The sequence below is a fragment of the Mustela lutreola genome, chromosome 9 (genome assembly GCF_030435805.1).
Source record: "Mustela lutreola isolate mMusLut2 chromosome 9, mMusLut2.pri, whole genome shotgun sequence".
NCBI classification, from domain to species: Eukaryota; Metazoa; Chordata; class Mammalia; order Carnivora; family Mustelidae; genus Mustela; species Mustela lutreola.
The window spans coordinates 93,270,731-93,296,785 of NC_081298.1; the positions used below are offsets into that span (position 1 = coordinate 93,270,731).

Sequence of the window (26,055 nt, forward strand, 5' to 3'; positions counted from 1 at the left end):
AAGCCCCTTTCTGAGTCACACGAAGGGAACGAAGAGCCTGGCCTCTCCTGGTGCTGTCAAAGGAGAAGCCAGAGTCGGGTGAACCCGGGGTCCTCAGAAAGAGCTGGGGACCGTGACGCCTCGGAAGGCCGAGCGCTCTGCCCAAAGACTCCCAACCCCTTTGCTTCCCAGCGCAGCTGGCTCCTAGCCGCTGTCACCTCCGCGCTTCGCTTCTCTCAGCCCACGAAAGCGGGACCTGGGACCAGGACTGGGGTAGGAGGCAGCTCCACGGAGGCCGGTGGGGTAGGGGTGGCACAAGGAAACGCCCACCTGCTAACCCAGTCTGAGGGTGCGGGTCGGGGAGCCGCAGGGGAACCGGGCGTTTGCTGCCTGCCAGTCTCGGCCTCACTCAACCCTCTGGGCCCCTGGCCCCGGCTGTCTGTCTGCACGTGTTTCCTCTCCCGCGGCGGGTACATGTCACTCCGTCAGCACCCCCCCCCCCCCGCCCCCCGGCCTCACTCAGGCTCACTGACCACATTCCAGGCCTTGCCCTCCCGGGAACGCCGGGACCCGCCTGAAGTCTGTCCGTGTTCTTGACTGTGGGTGGAGGTATGACTCTGGGGCGGGGGTGGGGTACTGAACCCCAGGCCCGAGTCCCTGCCCCCAGCCCCCGACCCCGCCAAGTGCTGGAGCATGGCCAACCTCCTTTCTGCTTGGTCTCTCTGGGGTCGCCTTCCTGGAGCACTGCGGTTATTGATCCCGCTGAAAGAGCCGGAACGCGGAGCCTGCTTCCCTTGGGATGAAGGGAGTGAGGAGGAGAGTAGGCAAGGGGTTGGGGGAGGGAGTTGATAAACTTTATGGGAGGATGTAGGGCTAGGACAGCACTCTAGGGCCGCCCCAGCCTCGCTCTGCCAAGCTGGGTGTGGGGCTAGACTAGGGGTGAAGGAGTGGGCCACCCTCTCCCTTCCTCCCCACCCCCGCGCCGCGCAGCTGCCACGGAATCCTCTGGGAGTCGGAGAACCCCGACTCCTGCCCAATCAGCAGGGATGGGTGGAGCAGCCGGGCAGGGGCGGGGCCGGAGGAGGAGTCGGGCGGGGGGCGCGAGGGGAGCCGGGGCGCGGGGGCGCGAGGGGCGGGGAGTCGCGGGCTTGGGTAGCGTAGGCTGGCCAGGCGGTGGCGAAGGCGGCGGTGGCGGCCGGCATGGGCGATGGGGGCGCCGAACGCGACCGCGGTCCCGCACGCCGGGAGTCGCACGGCGGCCGCGGCGGGGACCGAGGCGGAGCGGAGGACTCGGGTACTGATGCCGGCCGCCGCAGCCCCAGGGAAATTGCAGGGACCTCAGCTTCTAGCCCCGCGGGCTCCAGGGAGAGCGGCGCGGACAGCGACGGCCACCCCGGGCTCGGTGAGGCAGACCACTGCCGCCGCATCCTGGTGCGAGGTAAGCGGACAGCGCGCGGTCCTGGCTCACCGGATCCGCCCCCCCGCCCCCACCGCTCTTCTGCTGCCTCCACCTCCCAATGCATGTACTCAACCAGTCAGTCATCACTCAGTCATTCATTCAGCTAGTATTATTCTGAGCGTCTATTGTGTACTGAACGTTGAGCTGAGTGCAGGGGACAAAGCGGCGAACGGGACCAAAGAGATCCCCGTGTCACTGCCTTATATTTCTCAGCCTCTCGGGCCGGCCGCTCACCCTAGGCCCATCCCAGCCTCTGACGGTGGCGGGGGCACAGACGCGAGCGCGGGAAGCCGAGAGCCGGTCTCCGCCCCGCGTCCCAAACGGCGGGTGCGGAGAAGAGCGTCACGAGCGCTCAGCGGGGTCAGGACAAGGAGGGACCAGCGTCTGGAACCCCGGGAGGAAAAGGCCGGCGCTCCGCTCAGAGGCCAGGAGCTTCCTCGCCGCCTGGCCAGCCTGGTTTCTCATTCCCAGCGACGCAGACTGCACTGGTTGCTCGCGGGAGAGGGCACCCGGGCACGGAGCGCGGGGTGCGCGGCGCTTGCCCGCCTGGGCTTCGCTCGCTCCCACTTCCTCGCGGCGCCCGGGCCCAGCCGGCCTTCTCCCGGCCTGGCCTTTCACGGCTCTCGCTTTCTCCCTCGCCCTTCGCCCTCCTCTCTTCTTTCCTGGCCTTTTCTCTCTGCCGAGCGCTCCCCAGCCCTCTTTTCCTACAAGCGCTTCTGGACTGCGCCCGAGTACCCGGCTCCTCCTGGCCTCCTCGCTTCGAGGCCGAGACTTCCCAGACCCCTAAAGCGAGCCTCACTGGAAGCTGCAGGCTCAGCTTTCGCCGGATCGGGGCCTCGCCCAGAGAGATGGGAGGAGAAAGGGAATTCCGGGGTCTCTCGGTCAGCCTGTCCCTAGGCCTCGGCCAGAGCCTTGAGGTCTGTTTCCCCCAGCATCTCGGAGCGCGGGCACCCGCAGACCGAGCGCCCAGAAGAGGCCACACGCTTGTAAAGGCTCCCCCCCAAGGCCTCCTCCAACTCCCCAGCCCGGCTTCCTCCCGCTTCTCTTTTACTGCCTCTGCTTCCTGAGCGCCCTCTTGCAAGCCGCTAGGCTTTGCGAGGCCACCGGCCAGAGCTGATTTCCCTGGCCATCAGGTCCTGGGGAAGGGAAACCAGCTTGCCGCTGGCCCCAGGACACTCCAGCGCCAGGATCCCGAGTTTGTCTGATCTGACCTAGGCCACCCACACAGGGGGGGGGGGGCACCTTGGCCTGGTTTTGCACAGCTTCCCCAGAGCCGCTGGGTTTGAGTGGCTCTGGGAATGGGGGACAGAGCTAGTGTTGAGCATGGAGGCAGCCCAGTGTAAAGTCAACTGATAGACTGTCTTGTACACAGACTCAACGACCCTGGTCTTCCGGAAACACTCCTGGTGTCAGGTGTGGTCCCCTAGAGATGGGGCACTCGGCGCTGTTCTGAGGGAAGGCTTGGGCTGAGGCAGTTACAGGACTGGGTACGAGGGGTAATTCCATCAGGTGTGTGGACCTTTTGGGCACCTGGGGTTAAATTGGATCCCTTCTCATAGACTGTAGGATGCCCTGAATACAAGATGTCAGCAGCCAGCTTGGAGTTCCATTGAGAAAATCTGCAGGGCTTCCGGAAATGAAGAAAGAAATCAGCCCTTTAAGCCCACACTCCGAGATTAAGACCCTCAAGTCCCTGGCTGCCACACTCACCACCTCATACACTATCTGTGGGTATTTGTGAGTTCCAGACCATCGTGAGTTCTATGCCACCTATCATCGCTTCCACTCTACTAATTCTGCATGTAGAACAAATAAATTCTGTGTACAGATGGCCAGTTTAATAATTCTCAGTTGTAAACTCACAGAAGGTAGGAGTGTGGTAGCTTGGAGGCCACCCACGCTAGAAGCAATCCACAGCGGGACAGAGAGGAACACCCCTCCAACACACACAGACTGTATGTGGAACAGCTTGTGTGCATTGTCAGGAGATATGTTTTTATAAATGCATGTGTGCACATACAGCAATGCATTATATTGGCATAATATAAAGAGAAAGAAAGGAAAGGTACATAAGGTCCTCATAAATCCCTCTGCCCTTTCTCATTTAATGAAAAGAGGTTATTTCAGGCCTGAGATACCTGGCATGTCATTTAACCCTAATTACTCCTAGCCAGGGTCACCTGCGTCCCTCCTGGCCCCACCCGGGCTCAGGGTAGAGGCTCTAACAGATGAAAAGCCTGGCATCGGGATGAATGTTCCTCTGGTGTGCTTTAAGTAGCAAATGCATTTTGCCCTTGACGTCCCAGGGCATAGCCTCCCAAAGTACATTTGGAGGAAATCATAAAAATGTAGAAGGGAGGTGTTTGCCATCACAGACCATTAGGTTGCTGATGGGGTGAGAGTTCTGGGAAGGAACCCCACTTCCTCTGGGTCTTAGCACTTCTTTCTGTTTCTTTCTGTCCTGATCTATTAAGGGGAGTTCCAAGGCACAGGGGGATAGAAGGTAAGTGTGTGTACTGGAGTTAAATGAAGTTGGGTTGGAATACCAGCCTTAGAGGCCTTTAAATTTAAGCCACTTTCTTTACTGCTCTGTGCCTCATTTTCCTCATTGTACATAGAAACCCAGAGCTGTCACCTTGAAAGTCAGTGCTAAATATCAGAGGTGATGTCTATAAAATTGCAAACGCCCAGCAGGATCTCCAAAAATATTCTATCGAACGAAAAGGGGTTGCTCTGAGGTAACCCACAAACCACTCAGGGAATGGACCTCCTTCCTCAGAAGCTTCCTCCAGCTCAGCTCAACCCCGCTATCGGGGACTTGGTATCTTTTTGCCTTGGCAAAATGCTGTGCAGCAAAGGGGTTGAGAGCTGTGGAAAGGAGGATTAGTGCCACCTTGCAGACCACGAGGTGTGGCCTTCCCCCAATCACCTTCAAGAACCCTCACTCCACCAATTGCTCAAGTCCCCTGCTGCCTCGGCGAAATGCGGGTCAGGGAGCCAGGGAGGCCCACCTTGCTGCATCCCCACCTCAAAATGGAGGCCGCCTCAAGCCACACACGGACACAAACAAGGCCACAAAGATGACAGGCGAGTGTGCACAACAGGCATGCCCGCATACCCCCCCACCCCGCGGTGTACACAGCCAGGCTCCTATGAGATGAGACAGCCCCGCAGGCCACCACACACCTCTGCATGCACAGCCTCTTGTTGGTGAGGAGCAGGGATGGGGGATCCTTTTGTTTTATACTGGAAACGGCGCCAACCATGAGCTGGAGGCAGTCTGACAGACCGCCTCCCAGCCTCGGCTCTCACCGCACAGGGCGGACCAGATGCAATGGCCTTTTCGCTGGACCCGGGACATCGGCAGCTGGAAGACATGGACTAACTCTCACCCGAAACATCCAGCAACCTCACAATCTCTGTTCACGCCCACACACTCAGATGTGCCTGAGTGATTCCCAGATTAATCCGGATGCAAATTCAACAACCCTTCTGGATAGAGCCGGCAGGGTCGCCTGCTAGTGTCACCGACTTCTGTGAATAATGCTCAGGACCTCTACCTGCTACCCTGAAGGGGTCCCTCAGGCCAATGGGTGCCAACCCGCCATTCTGGTTGCATCCTCTGTCCTCAACTCAATGTAAGCACCTTGGCCCGGGTGAAACAGGATCACGCTGCCCAACCCCAGCACTCCCCTTCTGTGAGAAGTGGAGAACCCCCTTCCTCATTTCCACACACCTCTGGTGGCAGGAGGACAGGAAAAAATTAGGGACCCCATGACTGAGTGAACAGCTGACCCGCCCACCACCACCCACTCGCTGAAATGCTTTCACCTGGGAGCTTGATGGATGCACCCGGTGTCTAAGGACATAAGAAAACCCAGGAAGAACAGGGCCTTCAGCACCATCTAGCAATTCTCGCTGTGGGTGTGGGTGTGGGGAAGGGAGGCACTGAATTTAGTGGAGTCCGTGCCCACCGCCCATCTGCGGGCAGTGCTGCTGTGTTCCAGAACGGGGAACCTCCAAACCCTTAAAAGGGCTAGGCAATGGCCTGCACCAGGCAGGGCCCTGGCTGCCAGACTCATCCGAAGACGCTGGGCAAGAGGCCAAGGCCTCTGGGACTTGAGCTGAGAGCGGCCTGGGTGGGTGGGGGAACAGACTCCCCCCTCCTGCAATCAAATCTGGGCTCAGCTTCGCTTCGAATCTGCTTGCTTTCTGCTTGGATTTACAAAAGCCACTGGACGTACAGCAGCTCAGCCCTGACCTTGCAGGTCTCACCCTACAAGTTGGAGCAGCTCCACAAGGCATACCTGCCCACTTGCCCAGCGGGCATTTAAACAACCGAGAAGGTGGGGCAGATTGTTTTATGTAAATGAGCACAGGATTGTGAGACCCAGCTCTTGCTTGGGCCATTGGTGGACCTCAGGACCCTGGCCTCAATCAGAGTCTGTGAATACACGTGATTACCCAGGCCCAGGCCCCAGGCAGCAGTTGAAAGGTTTGAATGGTTCATACAGGGACTGTATGGAATTTTGGAATTTTGGTTTTATATGTTATTTTTAGTTTGGGAGCGTGTGCGGTTGTATTAGGGTTTGTTTTTTTTTTCTTTCCCTGGGATTGTTTTTGTTCTGTTTGTTATGTTTTTCCTTTTGCTTTGTTTTGGCAAAAGTACCCGCATTCTCCTCAAGGGTCTAGAGCAGGTGCTATCCTTTTGGTCTTTATTTTCCCCTTTACACACATGCCGCCTCCCCCCGCCCACACACACAAAGAAGCAGTCCCGGCAACCGAATGTGTCCTCTCATTGATGTGTTTTTCGGGCAGTTTGCATTTTTTAGGGAACTCTGACAGGCTCCTTGTGTTTCATGCTGTTTTTGTTCTGGGTGGTAGACTGGGCTCTAGTGCCCGTGGACCCACTGCCACATCGCCCGGGTGTGTACCACACCCACGTGCAAACACACACATATACACACACCTGCAGGGTTAGAGCTTCTAGGTGTCCCCCTACCCTCAGCACCTCTATCTCCCACCTCCACCCCTTCACCCTGCAGAGCAAGGAGCCTAGGACAGTTGAGGGAGTACTTGCCCTGGAGGGGAGGGAGGGGACCGTGGGTGTGTGTGTGTCCTTGGGCTGGTATAGATAGATGGTTAGCTCTGGTTGGGAACATTGGCCCATTGTGCACCATCTATAGGGAGAGGGAGCCTTTATGGGTCCTGCTGGCTCTAGGCCATTTCCTCAATGACCCTGGACTGAGCCTGGGGCTACAGTGGCCCTGAGCTCCCTCCCTATATCTTTTTGATTTGCATGGGGGGGGCACAGGAAGCATACTAATTATACTTCTATTTCCTTTTTGCTTAATATAAAATAAAGATTGCCCTGGGGCACCTGTGTAAGGCAGTTGGTTAAGCATCCCACTTTTGTTTTCTGCTCAGGTCCTCATCTTAAGGTCAGGAGACTGAGCCGTGTTTTGGGTTCCCGGCTCAGCGCAGTCTGCTGGAAACTCTTGTCTCCCACTCCTCTCCTCCCCCCCCCTTCAGCGCTCTCTCTAAAAATAAATAAATCTTAAAAAAGAAAATAAAGATTGACCTCACTCCTTGTTAAGCCGTTAGGGCTACACAGCGTGTATCCGCCCCACCCCACCAGTTCCCAACCCCAATTTGAGAAACTCTGATAGAGGACACCGAGACAGGGTGGGCCTGCGTAGGAATCCCTGAGAGCTGGGTGGTCTCCCCCACCCATCCAGGAGGGAGGTTGGAGGGCCTGAGGGTGTCAGGGTGGCCTCGAACAATGCGAAAAGGGAAAGACAGGACAGCGCCAGGACGGGATCTGGTCTACAAAGCAGTAGAGTGGACAGCGGTGAGAAAGCCAGGGCCTGGAGCGCAGGGGTGGGTGGGGATGGGACTGGGTCGGCTCTTAGGTGCTAGCTGCCCCCCCCCCCCCGCAAAGGCCTCTCGAACCATTTCTCTCCCAGGTTCTCCTGCGGTCTTGCCTTTCACTTGTTTTCACAAACATCAGTGAATACCTACTAAGTGCCAGACCCAGGCGCTAGCGCTCAGCTTCCCAAACACGAGACTGTCTCAGACACTGGGAAGTGCGGGGTTCCTGACCCGCCCACCCCAGAGTTGTCGGGGAAGCGAGGCCTAAGCGAAATTCCAGGGACCTGACCCTGCGCCAGGACCACGGAAGAGGTCACCGTGCCGTCCAAATCCACCATCTCCCCGGATGTGTTCTTAGCACACAATACACAGTATTTATGTAGTGAATGAAAGAAGACAAAAAAGCAGTCAACGTCGCCTATTTCTTTAGGTGTAAGACTGCAACGCCCATGCCCGGGAGCAACATTCATTCTGAGATGACGTCCTCATTTATTTGACGTTACAATACCGTTTCTTTTATGAAACCATGATGGTGCCAGAACCCAGAATAATTGTTAAAACATAAAATTACCAATGCCAAAAAAAAAAAAAAAATTACCAATGCCATATTTTTGGAATTTTGTGCAGCCCTCTACTTTGCGAACCACCGACATATAAAACGTGGAAAACCTCGAATATGTTTGTTTGACTCATCGCTGGGTCTCCAGGGCCGGGGGATGGTGGGCCGCCTAGAGTCCGGTCCCGGCCGGAGCAGGGGGTCGTGCGAGGCGCTGGGCGGTGAGGTCGGTAGTGAGTCTCCCGCTTCTCTGCGACTGTTAGTGCGACGCTCCGCCCGCAAAGCCAGCGGGGGGTGAAAAAAGCAATAATACCTAGGTAAATCCGCGCCCCTCACGCCCTCCGCGCTCAGTTCACAAGCCTCCAGCCAGCCGCTGGAGCCGCACATCTCTGGGTGACCAAAGCCGGCGTGTGCGGCGGGTTTCGCCCCTGCCGCGGCCCAGCGCGGCGGCACGTGGGGCTGCGGGCAGCCCGGGCCGGGCTCCAGGGCCACCCTCACTCGGAGAAGGACCGGCGGAGGATTGCATTTCAAAAAGCAATAGGGGCTCCGCGTAAACAAAACAAAGCCTGGAGCGGCGGAAGGCTCCCCCAGATGGCCACAGTTCGCAGTTCCAGGTGCGTCCTTCCAGATTCTTCTACTCTCGCAAACAAACGTTGAAAAAGCGGAATCGTCTTACAGAAGCTGTTTGGCAACTTACCTTTTTAAACACATTTAATCCGCAGGGGTCATCTATTCGGGTCAACCATTTCGCGCTGTCCCGTGACGGAACCAGAAGGATCCCTCCGGCTGGGGAAAGCCCGGCTTCTCCCAACCGCTGAAGGGCTGTTCCAGTTGTTTTTCCCCAACAGAAACACCGTGCAATAAACTCCTAGGGCGCGGGGCTTTGCGCCCTTGAGTATTTCCGTGAGATAAATTCCTTGCCGTGGGATTGCGGCACCAAAAAAAAAAAAAAAAAAAAAAAAAAAAAGGTTTACGCACAGCACAATTTCTAAAAACGTGTTTTTGTTTCATTCCAAAAGAGTAACTAACTCCTATGATTCGGAACTTCAAAACCTGGTGGTGGTGCTTTACGGACGCCGGGAAGTATCTCTCCCAGCCCCGCCCTCCGTCTTCCCGTTACCACCCGGCTCTAAGGCAGCGATTTTTACTTTCTCATTTGTCCTTCCAAAACCATTTCATGCTTAGGCAAGTCAGAGCCCCTATTTTATTTTTTCTTGCATGCATGCATGCATTCATTCATTTATTTATTTATTATACCCATATGGTGATATTTCCATACTTTCCAGCACCTTGCTATTTTTCACTTACCCATATATTTTGGGATGTGAGAAATTTCTCGTCAGTTTTTTCCCAGATGCATAATATTCCATTTATATGGACTGGGTGGGCCATAATGTATGTTGCATAACCCATGTCCTATTGGTGGGTATATAGCTTTGTTCTCATATGTTGCTATTATATACAATGCTGCAATAAATAAACTGGTTCTCAGTCATTTCTACGTGTGTAGATATGTGTCTAGGGAAGTTCCTAAAGGCAGAATACTGGGTGTGTTTGTAATTTTTTTTTAAGATTTTATTTATTTATTTGACAGAGATCACAAGTAGGCAGAGAAGCAGGCAGAGAGAGAGAAAGAGAGGAAAGCAGGCTCCCTGCTGAGCAGAGAGCCTGATGCGGGGGCTTGATCCCAGGACCCTGGGATCATGACCCGAGCTCAAGGCAGAGGCTTTAACCCACTGAGCCACCCAGGTGCCCCTGTGTTTGTAATTTGGAAGATAATGTCAAATTGTCTTCCGTCTATGGTATACCACCCCACTCCCTACCCACCCCCACCCAAGCTCCAGCTTCAGCAACAATGCCTGTAAGTGCTTGCATCTCCAAATCTTTTTTGAAAATAATTTTTAAAAAAGATTTTGTTTCTTTATTTGCCAGAGAAACAGATCACAAGTAGGCAGAGAGGCAGGCGGGGCGGTGGGGGGGGGCGGGGAGGAGGGAGGAAGCAGGCTCCCCGCTGAGCAGAGTGCCCAATGCTAGGCTTGATCCTCAGACCCTGAGATCATGACCTGAGCGCAAGGCAGAGGTTTAACCCACTGAGCCACCCAGGCGCCCCTGTATCGCCAAATCTTGCCACCACAGTTTGTATTGTATATCTTGATAGATACTAATTCTTTGCAATTTATACCCTCATATTGTCATCTTGTTCTTTGTAGTTTACATCCTCATCTTTTCTCTCTGCCCATATTGGGCATTACGCATCCTTTTTACCTTTGTCAATGGTAGAGGTGTTAAGTAGTGCCTCACTGGCATTCTAATTTTTATTTCATTTATTATTAGTGAAGCTAACTATCTTTTCATATTTACTGACCAGTATATTTCTTCCGGTGTTATCTATTAGCTCGTTTCTTTTGACCATTTTTAATTTTCAAATATTCCTTTCTGTGCTGATGGGTATAAACTCAGCATTAAGGGTAGTAACTCATTGCTTTCAATATGTGTTGCAGGTTTTTTTAAGTTTATAATTTCCTTCTGATGTCTTTTATTTTCTGACGGATAAAATAGCCTTCCAATGATAAAACCAACCATGCTGTTTTGCTAGATCATGTGTAAGTGGAAACTTCTTCATTTTTCCCCAATAAATCATGTATACTCCCAGGATATCACCTCTCAAATTTTCTCTACTAATTGAAAAATAGAAAGATGTAAGTGATATATTACAAGAGTAGGAATTGTTTTTGCAAAATTTTTTCCATTTTATAAACATTTGTAGACACCTTGCTCTCTAGAACTGTCTTGTTCTTTGTAACAGCAGCATGATATTCCATACTTCAGATATAATTAATTTAGCCAGTCCCCTATTGATGGATATTTAGGTTGGTTCTACTTTTCCACTACTACACACAATGTGTCAGTGAACATCTTTGTATCCTAATTTGGAGAGATGATTTTTTTTTTAAAGTTCCATTCATGAGACAATCTGAAAAATGTGGAAATGTGTAGGACTTTTTTATGTTAAGGAATGATAGGTAATGTTTTTGGTTGTGACAGTAGTACTGTAGTTTTTTTTAAAAGGAAGTCTTTCTTAGAGATACACAGAGAAATATTTCCGGATGAAATGATATGATGTCTGAGATTTGCTTAAAATTATGAGGACAGACAAGAAACAGGATTGCTCCTGAATTTATAATCGTTGCAGTTGGGGAATAGGTACATCAGAGCTTTACTATTTTCTCCAATTTTGTGTATGTTTGGAATTTCTCATAATAAAATGTTTAAAATAATAAGCATATTTCACATGTATCATATTAAAATTATGATAAGTATTTCCAAAATTCATACCAAAAATTTATACTCCCAGCAATTGTGTATAAATGTGCCATTTTCCTCATTCTTCCAACCCAGGTATACTGACTCTTAGAGTGAAGTTTTTTCAAGTGAAAAAAAAAAGTATTTTTATTAGCATTTTTAATTACTAGTGAGTTAAGCATGTATTCATATACTTAGTCCTCATTTTAATTTCCTCTTCTGTGAATTTTTTATTCATGTGCTTAGCTATTTCTGTGTTTATTATTTTCTTATAGTTGTGAATGCTATTTTTCTACTAAAGAAATAATACCTTTTCCTGTGACATGTGTTGCAAATATGCCCAAATCTTTTCCTTTTTAAAAAATTTGCTGTGAGGTTTTTTTTTTTTTTTTTCCCCCTGAACTCAAATTTAAATTGTGATCATATCTAATGGTCCTTTCTCTTGGGTCATTTAGTTCTGTTAGAAAGTTCTTGTTAAACTGAAGATAAAATTCAGTTTTGTTACAATAGTCTTTGCAGCAAACCAAACAAAAATGTATGCAAGGTAAGATTAGGGAAAATTTTTCCTCCCTGACCAGCTTCTGATCCTGAACAGTGAACAGAAGAGAGGTGTTTATCCTGCGGACTTGAGCCTATGTAGGAACAAGCATACACACCCAGACACACACACACACACACACACACACACACACACAGTGTAGTCTTACTTTTTGCTCTTTGTAAAAACAGGTTTGTACATACTTGCTGTTTTTGTAAAGTAGCATGTAAGGGGCATCCATCCAGACTGATATATGGGGATGTACCTCATTCTTGTTAACTTCTGCATAAAAGCCAAAGGCATGACTAATATTGTGATTTTGTTAACAATATTTCTACTGATAAACATTGAACCTTTTCCTTTATTTTTTTCTCTTACAAACCATGCCCCAGTGAGTCTGTCTTTATCAAAGTGTATCAATATTTCTCTGGCATAGAAACCTTTATCAAATTTCTAGGACAATGGAATTATTGCAGTTTTTAATTTAGCTAGGTATTGTGAAATTGCCCTCTACAAATATTCTTATAAAAACGGAGCTTGAAAGGGCCTATATTTCCCTCATTTTTGCCAGCACATTTTCCCCAGGCTGATAGATAAAATATGGCATCTGGAAAAAGAAAAAGCTGTATCTCATTTGCTGTTCTAACTTTCATTTTCTCGGATTCCCTCTGAGGTTGAGTATTTTTTCATAGTTATTAGGCACTTGAATTTCTTCTTCTCTGAATAAACCTTTCATAAAATTTGCTCAGTTTCTCACCGCTGGACTTTACTCCTCAGTTTCTAGAAGCTGTTTGTACCAGACATTAGGGCTCTGCTATGCAGGTATTATGAATATTTTCTCCTAATCTGTTTTTTGTCTTTTAACAGTCTTGTCCTGCAAAAGCTTTAATTTCTGGGTACTCAAATCTGTCCTTTATTTTCCTTTTTAAAAAATCGTGTTTTTCTTCAATTTTTAGAGCTTATTTTTATATGAAGATTTTCATCTATCTTGTGTTTATTTTTGCACACAGTGTGAGATGAATTATTTTATTCCAAATAATGAGCTAATTGTCCGAATGCCAGGTCTTTTTTTTTTTTTTTAAGATTTTGTTTATTTATTTGACACAGAGAGAGATCACAAGTAGGCATAGAGGGGGAAGCAGGCTCCCCGCTGAACAGAGAGTCCACATATGGGGCTCCATCCCAGGACCCTGAGACCATGACCCGACCAAAGGCAGTGGCTTAACTCACTGAGCACCCAGGCACCCCAAAAGCCAGTTCTTTAATAATTTTATCTTTATTCCCTCTAATCTGAAATGTCTTCTTTTTTTTTTTTTTTAAGATTTTATTTATTTATTAGACAGAAAGAGAGACAGTGAGAGAGGAAACACAAGCAGAGGCAGAGGGAGAGGGAGAAGCAGGTTTCCCGCCGAGCAGGGAACCCAATGCTGGGCTCACCCAGGCCCTGGAATCATGACCTGAGCCGAAGGCAGGTGTTTAACAACTAAGCCACCCAGGAACCCCTGAAATGTCTTCTTTATAAAAATCCTCATATATGCGTCAATTTGCTTCCAGATACTTGTGCCAGCATCATACCATTTTAGTTGCTGTAGATTTGTAATATGTTCTACTGGCGGGGTGGGGGATAAAGCAAGCATTTTCGCCTCATTCTTTCACATTGTTTCCTCACTATTCTTCCATTTTTAATTTTCCCAATAAACTCGAAGATGAATTTTCCATAAGGAATTTTTATAATAATCACCTTGTAGATTAAAAAAGGAAGGACCTTGTCACGTTTTAAAATCGGCACATTACCAGCTCATCATGCAAAGGAACTACCCGGGTGCCAGGGGTTGAAATCAGGAAGGGCTCTGTGGGCATCCACTGGGAGAGGGACCAGGAGTGGGTAATATTTGGTCCTAGAGGTCAGGGGCAGTGGCTAGCCATTATTAGTCAGAGATGACCACTTCCCCCAAGGCAAAGTCTCCTTTGACTGGATCATCCTCTCCCATTCCCCTAGGACTCAGGCCTCTTTGAGGAGAGCAGAAAGGCAGCAAGCTTCAGGGGTGCATTTTCATCCTAACAAGTCCCTACCCACAGGGAAGCCCTAGAATTAAAGCTGTCCCTCTTTCTGGGTGCTTCCCCCAAACTCCACCCAGAAAAGGAAAAATTCAGGGAAGGGGGCTGTGTCCAGGGGGCTAGATTTTGCCTCCGAGACAACCCCAAATCTTAGAGTTTGAATAAAACACAAGTGTACTTCTCACTCTCATGATAAGTGCATCACAAGTAGGCTCAGGCTCAGTTTGGTACTCAGAGATCCAGGCTGATGACCGGCCATCTTGACTCCTATTTCCAGGACCTTCCCAGTGAGAGGGAAGGGCCATGGCAGATTATGAACCAGTTTTTAAAGTGTCCACCTGAAGGTGACCTTTTGTTTTCTTTTTGGCCAAAGTCAGTCATATAGGCATATGTAATTTCAATGTGCAGAAAATTAGTGCAACCCTACCATGTGCTGGGGAGAGGTTGGAAACACTGGTAAATGGCATTCATAATTTATCCATTAACTTAACTTTGATGAGTAGTCTTCTCTGTTATAGCTAAAGTAGCAACTACACACACACACACACACACACACACACACCCTATGGTTATTGGGTTTTGGTAATTTGGAGAGGGTCAGCAATATCCTCTTATCTTGTTTTATTGTCATCCCAGCATTTGTCGTTACATACATACTCAATTTTAAAGTTTATTGTTTTTCTCTGTCCACAGTACAAGGTCTAAGGAAACAAGGAACTTGTTTCTTTTGCTCATTTCTGTATCTCCAGACCCTGGAATAATATTTGGTACATAGTAGGTGCTCATTAAATATGTATTGAATGGTTTGATATGAATATGTGTTTCATTTACTTAAGTGGGATATTACTGCATATGTTATTCTGAAACTTTGTTTCACTTGATGTCAGTTCATGTAAATACTTTGTCCTTCTTTTAAATTGCTGCACACTATTTTGTAGTGTGAATTACCATCATTTGTTCAGTCATTTCCCTTGTGGGGAACCTTGAGGTTGCTTTCAGATTTTCAATATTTTGAACAAAGCTGTAGCAAACATACTTACATATACTTTGGAGCACTTGAATGTATGCTTTTCTGAATAAATACTTACTAAAATAAAATGCTAGGGCAAAAGTTACGTGTGTCTTATGTAGCCTAAAAAGGTGGTGACAGGGGCGTCTGGGAGGCTCAGTGGGTTAAAGCATCTGCCTTCGGCTCAGGTCATGATCTCAGGGTCCTGGGATCAAGCCCCATATCGGGCTATCTGCTCAGCGGGGAGCCTGCTTCCTCCTCTCTCTCTCTCTCTGCCTGCCTCTCTGCCTACTTGTGATCTCTCTCTCTGTCAAATAAATAAATAAAATCTTTAAAAATAAATAAATAAATAAATAATGAAAAGGTGGTGACAATTTACAGTCCTACCAACATTAAATGGGAGTGTGGCACCTCCTACAGTTCATCATTGATTTATTAACCATTAATTAATGCCCTTCCAGTCCTACGGGAGACAAATGATTTTCCATCATGTGAATTCGCAGCATCCTGATTTCTGTGAAGCTCTGCTCATTTTTCTTACGTTTATTGGTCATTTGGCATCTTTTTCTCTAAATGGCCCAGATAAATAATTTGACCATTTTTCAGTCTAGACTAGACAACTTGCTTTTTAAAAAAATTATTTATTATTGCATTATAGATAATTTCTTTACATTTTTAAAAAGGTTTTTCTTCAATTTAAAAATAATTATCTTGGTAAAATTTTTGCTTTTTTTTTTTTTTTTTTTTTTTTTTAAATTTTATTTATTTATTTGACAGAGATCGCAAGTAGGCAGAGAGGCAGGCAGAGAGAGAGAGAGAGAGAGAGAGAGAGAGAGAGGGAAGCAGGCTCCCTGCTGAGCAGAGAGCGCGATGCGGGACTCGATCCCAGGACCCTGAGATCATGACCTGAGCCGAAGGCAGTGGCTTAACCCACTGAGCCACCCAGGTGCCCCAAAATTTTTGCTTTTGTCCTACAAAAGGCATTAGCTTTAATATAGTTGGTTATATTCTTTGTCTTTCCTTTACAGCTCTAGTTTTATATCTTTTTTTAAAGATTTTATTTATTTATTTGACAGAGAGAGACACAGTGAGAGAGGAAACACAAGCAGGGGGAGCGGCAGAGAGGGAGAAGTAGGCTTCCTGCTGAGCAGGGAGCCCGATGCGATGTGGGGTTTGATCCCAGGACCCTGGGATCATGACCTAAGCTCAAAGCAGACACTTAACACCTGAGCCATCCAGGTGCCCCTTCTCCCAAAAGTGACATTTTGCATATCTATAAAACATTATCAAGGGGTGCCTGGGTGGCTCAGTTGATATCCCATGGACTAGCTGTACCCCTGTTTGCTTAACCCCTCACCTGCTGAGGGACATTCAGTGGCATGTTTCCATGGGGGTGGTTATTATAAATAAAGCAGCTGTGAACATTCATGTATGGGTTTTGCCATGAACCTAAGATTTTGTTTCTCTAGGATAAATGCCCAGGAGTGTGGTCACTGGGTTTTATGGTAATATATATTCAACCCTTTAAGAAAGTTCCAGGTCATTTTCTAGTGTGGCTGTACCAGGTATGTTCCCACTGGCAGTGCCTGAGAGATTGAGTTTCTCTGCATCCTCTGAGCCTTGAAACTCTCAGTATTTTTTATTTTAGCTATTCTAATTTGTATCTCTTGTGATTTTAATTTGCCTTTTCCTACTGGCTTGCGATGTTGGGTATCTTTTCCTATGCTTGTTTTAATGGCCTGTTTTGATAACTAGCGGGCAAGTTGCCTATAGGATTCCTGCCTTCCCTGACCTTGAGAGGAAGAGCTGACCTTGTCTGTTCCCTGAGGCAGGAATGCTCATCTCGGCTCTTCTACAAGGAGGAAATGACAGGGGACACGTGTGATTTGACCCCAGTGGTCAGGAACACAGGCTCAGGTGGTCTCCAGAGGCTCACTGAGGAGATGTGAAGCTGCCAGCACCACATATGACAGCTGCCACCCTTCCTCCAGTCTACACACCCCAAAACACTTTTAATAAAATCAAGGCCTTTGGAGATGGAGTTACTTGGGTGTTGTGACAAAGTTCTGAGACAGGTCTCGTAGTTGGAAATAACAGGACTTGAACAAAGGGGACCCAATCAACGGGGTCACAAATACTACCTCCCCACCTTTTCGGAATGTAGAAAGTACCAGTCTCCTAGATCATATGGAGGATAGGCGGGGAGTGGGTCAGATTTACCCTCTAGGGCAGAGATTCTAGAAGCAGAATCCAGAGTGGTGAGGCTCACAGGAGTCCCTTGCCAGACAGCACATCCCAAACTCAGGTCCTTTCCTGTACCCCTGACCAAAGTTGTTTTTTTCTTTTTCTGTATCCATGACCAGAGTTCTCGTCATTATAACCTATCCACTGAATCATTACGCATTACCAAAAGATGGTCTTCATAAGGTAAAGTGAGGGTATTTATATAGCCGATGGAATAGTGTCGGTGCGGCCTCAGCTAAGTTACTTAAAATGTTTTCCTCCACTTCCCTATCTGTAAAATGGGACTAATAAATAGTTCAGCTCCACTGAGACATTAGGAGGGTTTGGGTGCGTAGAACAGTGCCTGGCCCAGAGCACACATGGCAGAGGTGTCTGTTTTTATTACGCCTAAAACATGAGCAACCCCGCCATATGCTTCTAGAGGGAGAACACAGATCATCTCTGCCCCTATAATTAAAGCTGAGGTATAGATAGCAAGCCCCCCTTCCAATTCACATTTTACTTTTGCCGCACATTTAGTTGTTGTTTCTCAATTCTTTGAGTGGGAATATCTAGTGAACATAGGCTTCAGGGATTTCAGCCACTCTTGAGGAGGCTTCAAAATATTGGAGACCCTGTGCACAGATGGCATTGGTTTAGGACCCAGGAGGGTGGTCCTATTGCTCAGAACTAGGTACAAGGGGAGTGGTAGAAATCTTGTCTCTGGAAGGCACTGCAGCAGCTTGATGTGGTGGCGGTGGTCCTTGGGCTCTTTCCTGGGGATCCCAGCTCCCTAGGCTGCCCCCCACCCCACACTGGCTAGCTTCCTCATGGATCCCAGGAGGGTCTGTGGACTGAGTGTTCCCCCATGCATGCACATGCCAGCACAGGGCTCAGGACCTAGTCCTAGATGTCTCCTCCAATAAGCCTTACCTGAGTGATCAGGTCCAGTTCTAACCCATCCCTTCCTCTGCACTTGAGGACTTGGTATATCTCTGTCCATTTGTCCTTCTACTCTGCCGAGGGAACAGAATTCTGGCTGAGTCAGAGTGAGTCCTTTCTGCCCAGACTATGGTAGAGGACTTGAAATTTGTAATGAGGTCCGTTCACATATATTTGCCCAATAGATACAACATACTGCATTGGATGATGAAGGAAGCTCAGCCCAGAGAGGGCAAGCCACTTGTCAGACACCACATTGCCAGACCCAGGCGGAAGAGCTCCCCATTAGATCACACTGCCTCTTGTGAAGATGATTGTTGGTGGTCTAACTCCTTGCCTAGTGAACTAACTGGCCTCTTTTTACGGCCCCTGCAGATGCCAAGGGGACCATCCGGGAGATCGTCCTGCCTAAGGGCCTGGACCTAGACCGGCCCAAGCGGACCCGCACGTCCTTCACGGCTGAACAGCTCTACCGCCTGGAAATGGAGTTCCAGCGCTGCCAGTATGTGGTGGGCCGGGAGCGCACTGAGCTGGCCCGTCTGCTGAATCTCTCTGAGACCCAGGTAAGCCGGCAGGGCCAGGCTACTCCACCCGTGACCTGCAAGCCTGGGGACTTTGTGGGGGTGTGAGGCCTTGTGGGCTGCTACTGGGAGACCCAGCTTGGGAGGACTTCAGACATGTATCAGGGAAAAGCTGAGAGTTAGAGGTAAACCAGAGCAGTAAATACAGTGGGAACAAGAGAGCACTGGCGCCAGTAGGCCCACAGGGGGCCTTCTGAATGCATCTGCCACTTTGGGGTGGGATATGAGAAAGAGCCAGAGAAATAGGAAGGAGGGGGTCCAGGATGCAGGGAGTGAATCGGGGGTGTTGGTGCAGGAGGGACCTTGCAGGAAAGGATGGGGAGGGGTTGGCTTGCCAGGAGAAAAGATTCCAGGAAGAGAAGAAACATCAAAGAACTGAGTTGGGGGGTGCCTGGGTGGCTCAGTGGGTTAAGCCGCTGCCTTCAGCTCAGGTCATGATCTCAGGGTCTTGGGATCAAGTCCCGCATCGGGTTCTCTGCTCAGCAGGGAGCCTGCTTCTTCCTCTCTCTCTCTGCCTGCCTCTCTGCCTACTTGTGATCTCTCTCTGTCAAATAAATAAATAAAATTAAAAAAAAAAAAAGAACTGAGTTGGGGACTTATTTCCCCATTCTGGGCCTTCCCTCTGCCCCCCCTCCATACATACCCTCCATACACACCCTTTATCCCACTGTGCCTCAGAAGTTCTTGCTGGAAAAAAAAAAAAAAAAAAAAAAAGAAGTTCTTGCTGGAGAGAAGGAGTCTGAACACCTCCTTCACCCAGGAAGGGCTTAGCATTTTAACAATAATAAGCTTGACCCAAAGGAGAACCTTTTGTAAAGTCAGCATGCATTCTGTGTGATTGGAGGCATTTCAAGCTGTAACAGATGCATGATAACAATAATGGTAATAATACCACTGAGGACCTGCTGTGCCCAGGAGCTGCTCTGTGGGCTCTGTGCAGAGTAATTCACCAAGGCCTCCCATCAACCCAGTGCAGTTAAGTCAGGGGTGGCTGCTGTCCTGCAAGCCTGGGCCATCTCCACCTGGACCTGTTTTCTTGCAGCTGCCAGTCGCAGACCCCCGAACCACCCGACAGATGGCCCGGGGCAACAAGGACCCTTACCCCAGCTATGCTCAGTACAGAGGCTGGCAAGCCCGGCTCTGCCAGACAGAGGGCTGCAGTGGCTGAGCCAGGCCAGAGCTCCTGGAACGAAATGAGGCAGAGAGTCACCCCTCTGTACCTGCCCCTCCCTATCCTAACTGCCCTCTGCCTGGCCTCGCTTTGCCCACACACTATACCTGGAAACTCTGCTCCTTCTCTGTCCTCATCCTTCCCCTGCTCTGCGCCCTAGACACCATAGTGTACCTACCCTTGATGGTTGAGGGCAAACCCCTCCTCTTCCAGGAAGACTTCCATAAAACCTCCACCTGAGAGACCCTTCCATATGGTGTGTAGCGCGCGCGTGTGTGTGTGTGTGTGTGTGTGTGTGTATGTGTGTGTGTTGGGCACTAGCTAGCATACACTTCCGGGGGACAAGAATGTGTTTGAAAGCCACATCTCCTTTTCAGGTCTCTTTGGGGAGCTCAGCACACAGCTGGGCAAACAGAGACCCCCACCTCCACCCAGGGAATCCTCAACTTACTGACTCTTGCTTACTCCCCTCCTTTCTCTTTCCCCAGCCCCTGCCCTTGTAGGTCCTATAAGGCACAGCTGACCTTTACCTTTACCGGGTCCTCTGTACCAGGCTCTAAGTACTCGAGGTGGCCTAACTCCTGTCGTCCTCACCACGACCTTGTGGGAGGGGAGGGAGGTATTTCTTCAGACTGTACTTCTGATGCCCAATGTGTGGTGTTTCCCAACACCAAGAGCAACCAGTTCTCCCATTGTTTCCCACCAACTGGGTGTCAAACTAGTCAATTCAGTTCTGACGCAGACTCCTGCAGTGAGCACAGACACCGCCACGTAAGGCTCAGTCCCACAGGACAATCTCCCATCTGGTGCCAGGTGCAAGTCCCCCCTGGGCCACCTGTACTTCTTACTGGCCAGCTGGAAAATTGGGGGTTCCCACATCTCCCTCTTCGGGTTTGGCGGTGTGTTGGAATGACTGGCAGAACTCAGGAAAACACTTCACTTTCATGTACAGGCTTATTGTAAAGGATAGAACTCAGAAATAGCCCAGTTTGGGGCAGGGGAGAGAGACAGCCAAAAAAGATCCATAGAGCAAGCTGTTGGGGTGAGGGTGTTCGAGGAGCTTCTGTACAGTTTCTGGGTGTGCCAGACCCCAAGACTCCCACATGCTTATCAACCCAGAAGCTCTCTGAATCCTTACTGTTCAAGAGTCTTTATAACCCAGCCCCCTTGCCTTCCTGGAGACTCCAAACCTTTAATCATGGGGGGTGGTGTCTTTCTGGGACCAGTGCTGCCACCTGAAACTGTGCAGGGCCCACCCTGAGTCACCTTGTTAGCATAATCTCAGATGTAGCTTAAAGGGATCCGTTATCAATGACAAAAGACACTCCTATCACTCAAGGAATTCCCAGGGCTTTAGGGGCTCCCTATCTAGAACCAGGGACAAAGGTCAAATATGTTCACTTTTTTAAAAATTTTTTATTTTTTACAAACATATATTTTTATCCCCAGGGGTACAGGTCTGTGAATCACCAGGTTTACACACTTCACAGCACTCACCAAAGCACATACCCTCCCCAATGTCCATAACTCCACCCCCTTCTCCCAGCCCCCTCCCCCCAGCAACCTTCAGTTTGTTTTGTGAGATTAAGAGTCACTTATGGTTTGCCTAAATATGTACACTTTTTAAATACCAGAAGAGGCCTTTATTATTTTTGCTTTAAAGAGAGGAGAACTGAGGCACAAAGAAATTAAATAACATGTTTAAAGTTTAAGGCAGGAATATTTGGGGAAAGTGGTTGGCTCAGTCAGTGGAGAATGCGACTCTTGATCTCGGGGTCATAAATTCAAGGCCCACACTGGATATAGAGATTACTTAAAAATAAAATATTTTAGGGGCACTTGGGTGGGTCATTTGGTTAGCATCAGCTGTTGATCTCATCTCAGGTCTTGATCTCAGGGTCATGAGGTCCCAGCGTGGAGCCTACTTAAGAAAAGAAATCTTGAAGAAAAATAAAAATCAAGTAGGCACATACATTCATTAGTTCAACCAATTTTTACAAAAAGATGGCTTTATGGGTAGTACTATCCCCATTTCAGGAAACTCAGAGAGGTTAGTAACTTGCTCTAGGTTATATAGTTAAAATTCAGTGGAATGCTCCATATAGTCACCCATACCTCTGTTCAAAAATATTACCGAGGGGTGCCTGGGTGGCTCAGTGGCTCAGTGCCTGGGTGGGTTAAGCCGCTGCCTTCGGCTCAGGTCATGATCTCGGAGTCCTGGGATCGAGTCCCGCATCGGGCTCTCTGCTCAGCAGAGAGCCTGCTTCCCTCTCTCTCTCTGCCTGCCTCCCATCTACTTGTGATTTCTCTCTGTCAAATAAATAAATAAAATCTTTAAAAAAAATATTACCGAATACTTACTACATACAGGTACTGTTCTCGGCACTGGAAACATAGCCCAGAGCAAAACAGACAAGGCACTTAGCCTCATAGCAGCTTCCATTCTGCAGAGAAAGACAGATAGCATTTATTTATTTATTTATTTATTTATTTATTTATTTATTTATTTGACAGACAGAGATCACAAGAGAGGCAGAGAGGCAGGCAGAGAGAGGAAGGGAAGCAGACTCCCTGCTGAGCAGAGAGCCCCATGCGGGGCTTGATCCCAGGACCCTGGGATCATGACCCAAGCCATAGACAGAGACTTTAACCCACTGAGCCACCCAGACGCCCTGACAGATAGCATTTAAAGAGTGATGAGTGCTATGAGGCAGATAAAACATGATAAAATAGAGACTAGGGGGTCATCAGGGAAAGCTTCTTTGAGGAGATGGGCTGAGGTGTGAATGACAGAAAGGAAACAGCCAGAGGAAGAGCCAGAAGAAGAGGAGTCGAGACTCAGAGTAAACTGGCAAGACCTGGAACTAGCATAGAATGTTCTGGAAGTGTCAGAAGGCCAGTGTGGCTGGAGTTGGAGGGTAATAGGGAAGATAGGTAGGGCAGAGCAGATAGTGTTTAGGGGCCACAGTGAGGTGTTGAAGAGAGGACTGGCATTTTACAGAGATCACTCTGACATCTGGAGAATGTGGATGAGAGGGCAAGGTGGGGCCACTGCCATGTTGTGTCAAGCTCCGGGTGATGGTGAAGGAGAGAAGTGAACTGATCTGAGACGTACTCTGATTTGGAGATAGAGCCTGTTAGGACTTGCTCATCATGAATTATGTCCACTGGGCAAGGGAGAGAGAACTGGTTGGGACTGGAACAGATGTATGTGGAAAAATGGTCACATATGCCACATCCCACATGGACAAGTTGAGAAAGCCGGGGAGGAGCAGGACAGTGGGAGAAGAATCTAGAGTTTTGTTTTGGATCAGTTCAGTCTGAGATCCAAGTGGAAATGTCAGGAAGATATGTCTGAGTTTTTTCACGGGGTTGATGTTTCTCTGATTTACCTAACTGTCTTGGTCTGGGTTCTTCTGGGGGAAAGGATAAGAGATTCCTTCAAGTGTGCTCAAATGATAGATGGACTTCTAAGGGATGAAACAGGAGGCACAGTCTTGTGGGAATCCCAAAACAGGAACCATGGTGTAGCAGGCCTAGTAGAGAGTGGAAGCTGAAGGTCATTTTGGAGCTGAGGGCTTCAATGCTAAGTACAGCCCTGCCCTCTAGAGCTCCCAACTATGCCCCCCAACTGCTCTCCAAGCAACTGCCTCTGTCCACTTCTCTTCCTCCTGCCAACAAGCATCTTTGCCCTCTTCCTGGGTATCAGGAGGGTCCTAATTCAGGCAGAGAGAGAGCATGGGCGAGTTTTACTCAGGGCCCGTTCTCATTCCCTATCTCCTCCTTAACCTCTATATGCCAGGTAGGTTGTCTGCACTTTTAATGAGAGCCCCTTTATAGGACCTGGTGGACAGAACAGCGAAGCCTTCCCTCTCCACCTGCCTACAGAGTTCTGCAGGCTGAGGCATTCTTCAGATGTAGGGACAGTGAACCAGGCAGGACACAAGTGACCTCTGGCCCTGGCCTTGCCGAGACCCTGACGGCTGGAGAGCAGGTGGGGGTCTCAGAAAGAGCTATTTCTTGGAACCATCAGAATCACCTCTCCCCAGCTCCCCAAAGCGACATGTGCTCTTCCCCACATCAGAGAACTAGGATGGTCCCACTTAGCTCAGTTCTTGCTATGTTTAGAAACCCCCTGATACGCTTCGTCCCCATGCTTCATTTCAAGGAGAACATATGGTGCTTGGTTAAACCAGTGTTTCTCAAAGTGTGGTCTGCAGACCACCTTTGTGGAGAACCCCTGAAGTCCTCATTAAAATGCAGATTCCTTGCTCAGATTCCATGCTCAGCCCACAGGTTCCAAGTTAGAATTTCTAGGGAAGACCTAACAACCTCTGTATTTTTCAAATGATGTGGTACCACACTGCTGGAAAGACTTCAGCACCTGCCAGACACTTTACTGAATTCACTAGTGTTAGCTCGTTGAGTTATCACCCCAAACCTATGAGGAAGCATTATTACAATCCCATTTTAAAGATAAGGAAACTGAGGACCAGAGAGTTTAAGTAACTTGCCCCCATGCCATTCTCACTAATCAAGGAGAGGCCGGAGTTGAATCCGGGTCTGTCTGACCCCAAGATCTTCACTGTCTTGTTTGCTAGTTCTACCAAAACATCTACTGTCTTGTAACTCTTACCTGTAACTCTTGACCTGTCCATTTGCCCTGCGACTGGTGTCTGAGAGGTAAGTGGGTGAGTTTTAGGTATTCCTGTTTCCTCAGCACCTGGCAATGCCGACATGGGCTGGATGCTTGCTGTTTATGTGTTGTATGAATGAATGACTAGAGGCAGAGCCGGAAACAAGAAAAGACGTGGCTTTGGAGAAAAGGAAGGTGGGAGGCTAGCTCCAGGACCCCCCTCACTCGGCTGACCTGGGGGACTTTTTCAAGGCCAGGGCCCCACACAGGCTGGAGGCTGAAGACAAAGGGCCACATCCCAATACTGACTTGGTCATCACTTAGCTTGGATAAGAGCAGCTCTGGCTCCTCGACAGTTACCTCAGACCCATACCCATCACCTCTGCCCCAGATGACTTCATCCAGAACCGCAGAGTAGGGGGTAATTTCCAGGTTACAAAAACCAGGGCCATTGCAGATATGCAAGTACTGTTAATAGGTTTGGGCCCACAGTCACAGGAAGCAGCCTCTTCTTCTTCTTTTTTTTTTAATTTAAAGATTGATTGATTGATTTACTTGACAGACAGAGATCACAAGTAGGCAGAGAGGCAGGCGGAGAGAGAGAAGGGGAAGCAGGCTCCCCACTGAGCAGAGAGCTGATGTGGGGCTCAATCCTAGGACTCTGAGATCATGACCTGAGCCAAAGGCAGAGCTTTAACCCACTGAGCCAGCCAGGAACCCCAGGAGGCAGCCTCTTAAAGATCAATGCCATTTCCAAATCCACAGTGAGGCTTGGGGTTTAAGGCCAACCATGAGCCCAGAAAGGGGGACAGATGATCTCCCAGAAGACATCTCCCTAGTCCTGGCAGCCGGCTAGAAACCACGCCCCTAGGGACGCCTCGGTGGCTCAGTTGGTTAAGCGGCTGCCTTCGGCTCAGGTCATGATCCCAACGTCCTGGGATCAAGTCCCACATCGGGCTCCTTGCTTGGCAGGGAACCTGCTTCTCCCTCTGCCTCTGCCTACCACTGTCTGCCTGAGCTCGCTCGCTCGCTAACAAATAAATAAAATCTTAAAAAAAGAAAAAAAAAAAAAAGAAAAGAAACCACGCCCCTCCCCTCGTGTGTGACTCACCGACTTACTGACTCGCCCTGTGGTCCCTTGCAGGTAAGAGGGCCCCAAGCATTCACTGAGTTCCAGGGGAACCAGGAGAGGGAGGAGGCAGGATGGCAGCCTGCAGGGAGACACAGCAGGGCACCAAGAAAGCAAGGGGAGGCCAGCATCAGGAAGTATGCTTCTGCACAGGATCCAGGCCCATCCAGTATGCCATCGAATTGGGCCTTAAAGGATCTGTACCCAGATTTACCCCTGAGAGAGGGTGGCCCTGGTGGTGGGATTGAAAGCTTCCTAGAGGAAAGGGGGGGGGACGAGCCCAGAGGCTGTGAGCCTGTCTCTTACTTGTTTGCTGAGCCTTACAAATTGGCCCTTTAGGGACCGTGGGACTGATGATAGGAAGTAGATGGGCCTGGAGCCTCACCCCCACCTTTGCAGCTCCAGCGTCTTCTACCCCAGTTCACACACCAGAATCACATCCAGAAAGTTTTTAAAAATATGGATGCCTAGGCCTCCCCCTGTAGAGATTCTGAGCTGGGATGAGGCAGGGGCATCCAGCTTTGCTAGAAAATGACTCCAGGTAATCTCAGGGATTGACAGCCCCTGATGTGGCTCATAAGGGCCCAAGAAATGGGCATG

The 26,055-nt window shown here is 49.1% G+C and overlaps 1 protein-coding gene across 1 annotated transcript in view; it reads left to right on the forward strand.

The window, feature by feature from the left end:
- Positions 1 to 1,119: 1,119 nt before the first annotated feature.
- Positions 1,120 to 26,055, forward strand: part of VAX2 (ventral anterior homeobox 2) — a 28,550-nt gene continuing 3,614 nt past the window's right edge. The window contains exons 1-2 of the mRNA XM_059133927.1: positions 1,120 to 1,417; positions 18,314 to 18,501. Coding sequence (XP_058989910.1) covers positions 1,180 to 1,417; positions 18,314 to 18,501 — 426 coding nt within the window. The 5' untranslated portion in view covers positions 1,120 to 1,179. The remainder of the gene's footprint in view (positions 1,418 to 18,313; positions 18,502 to 26,055) is intronic.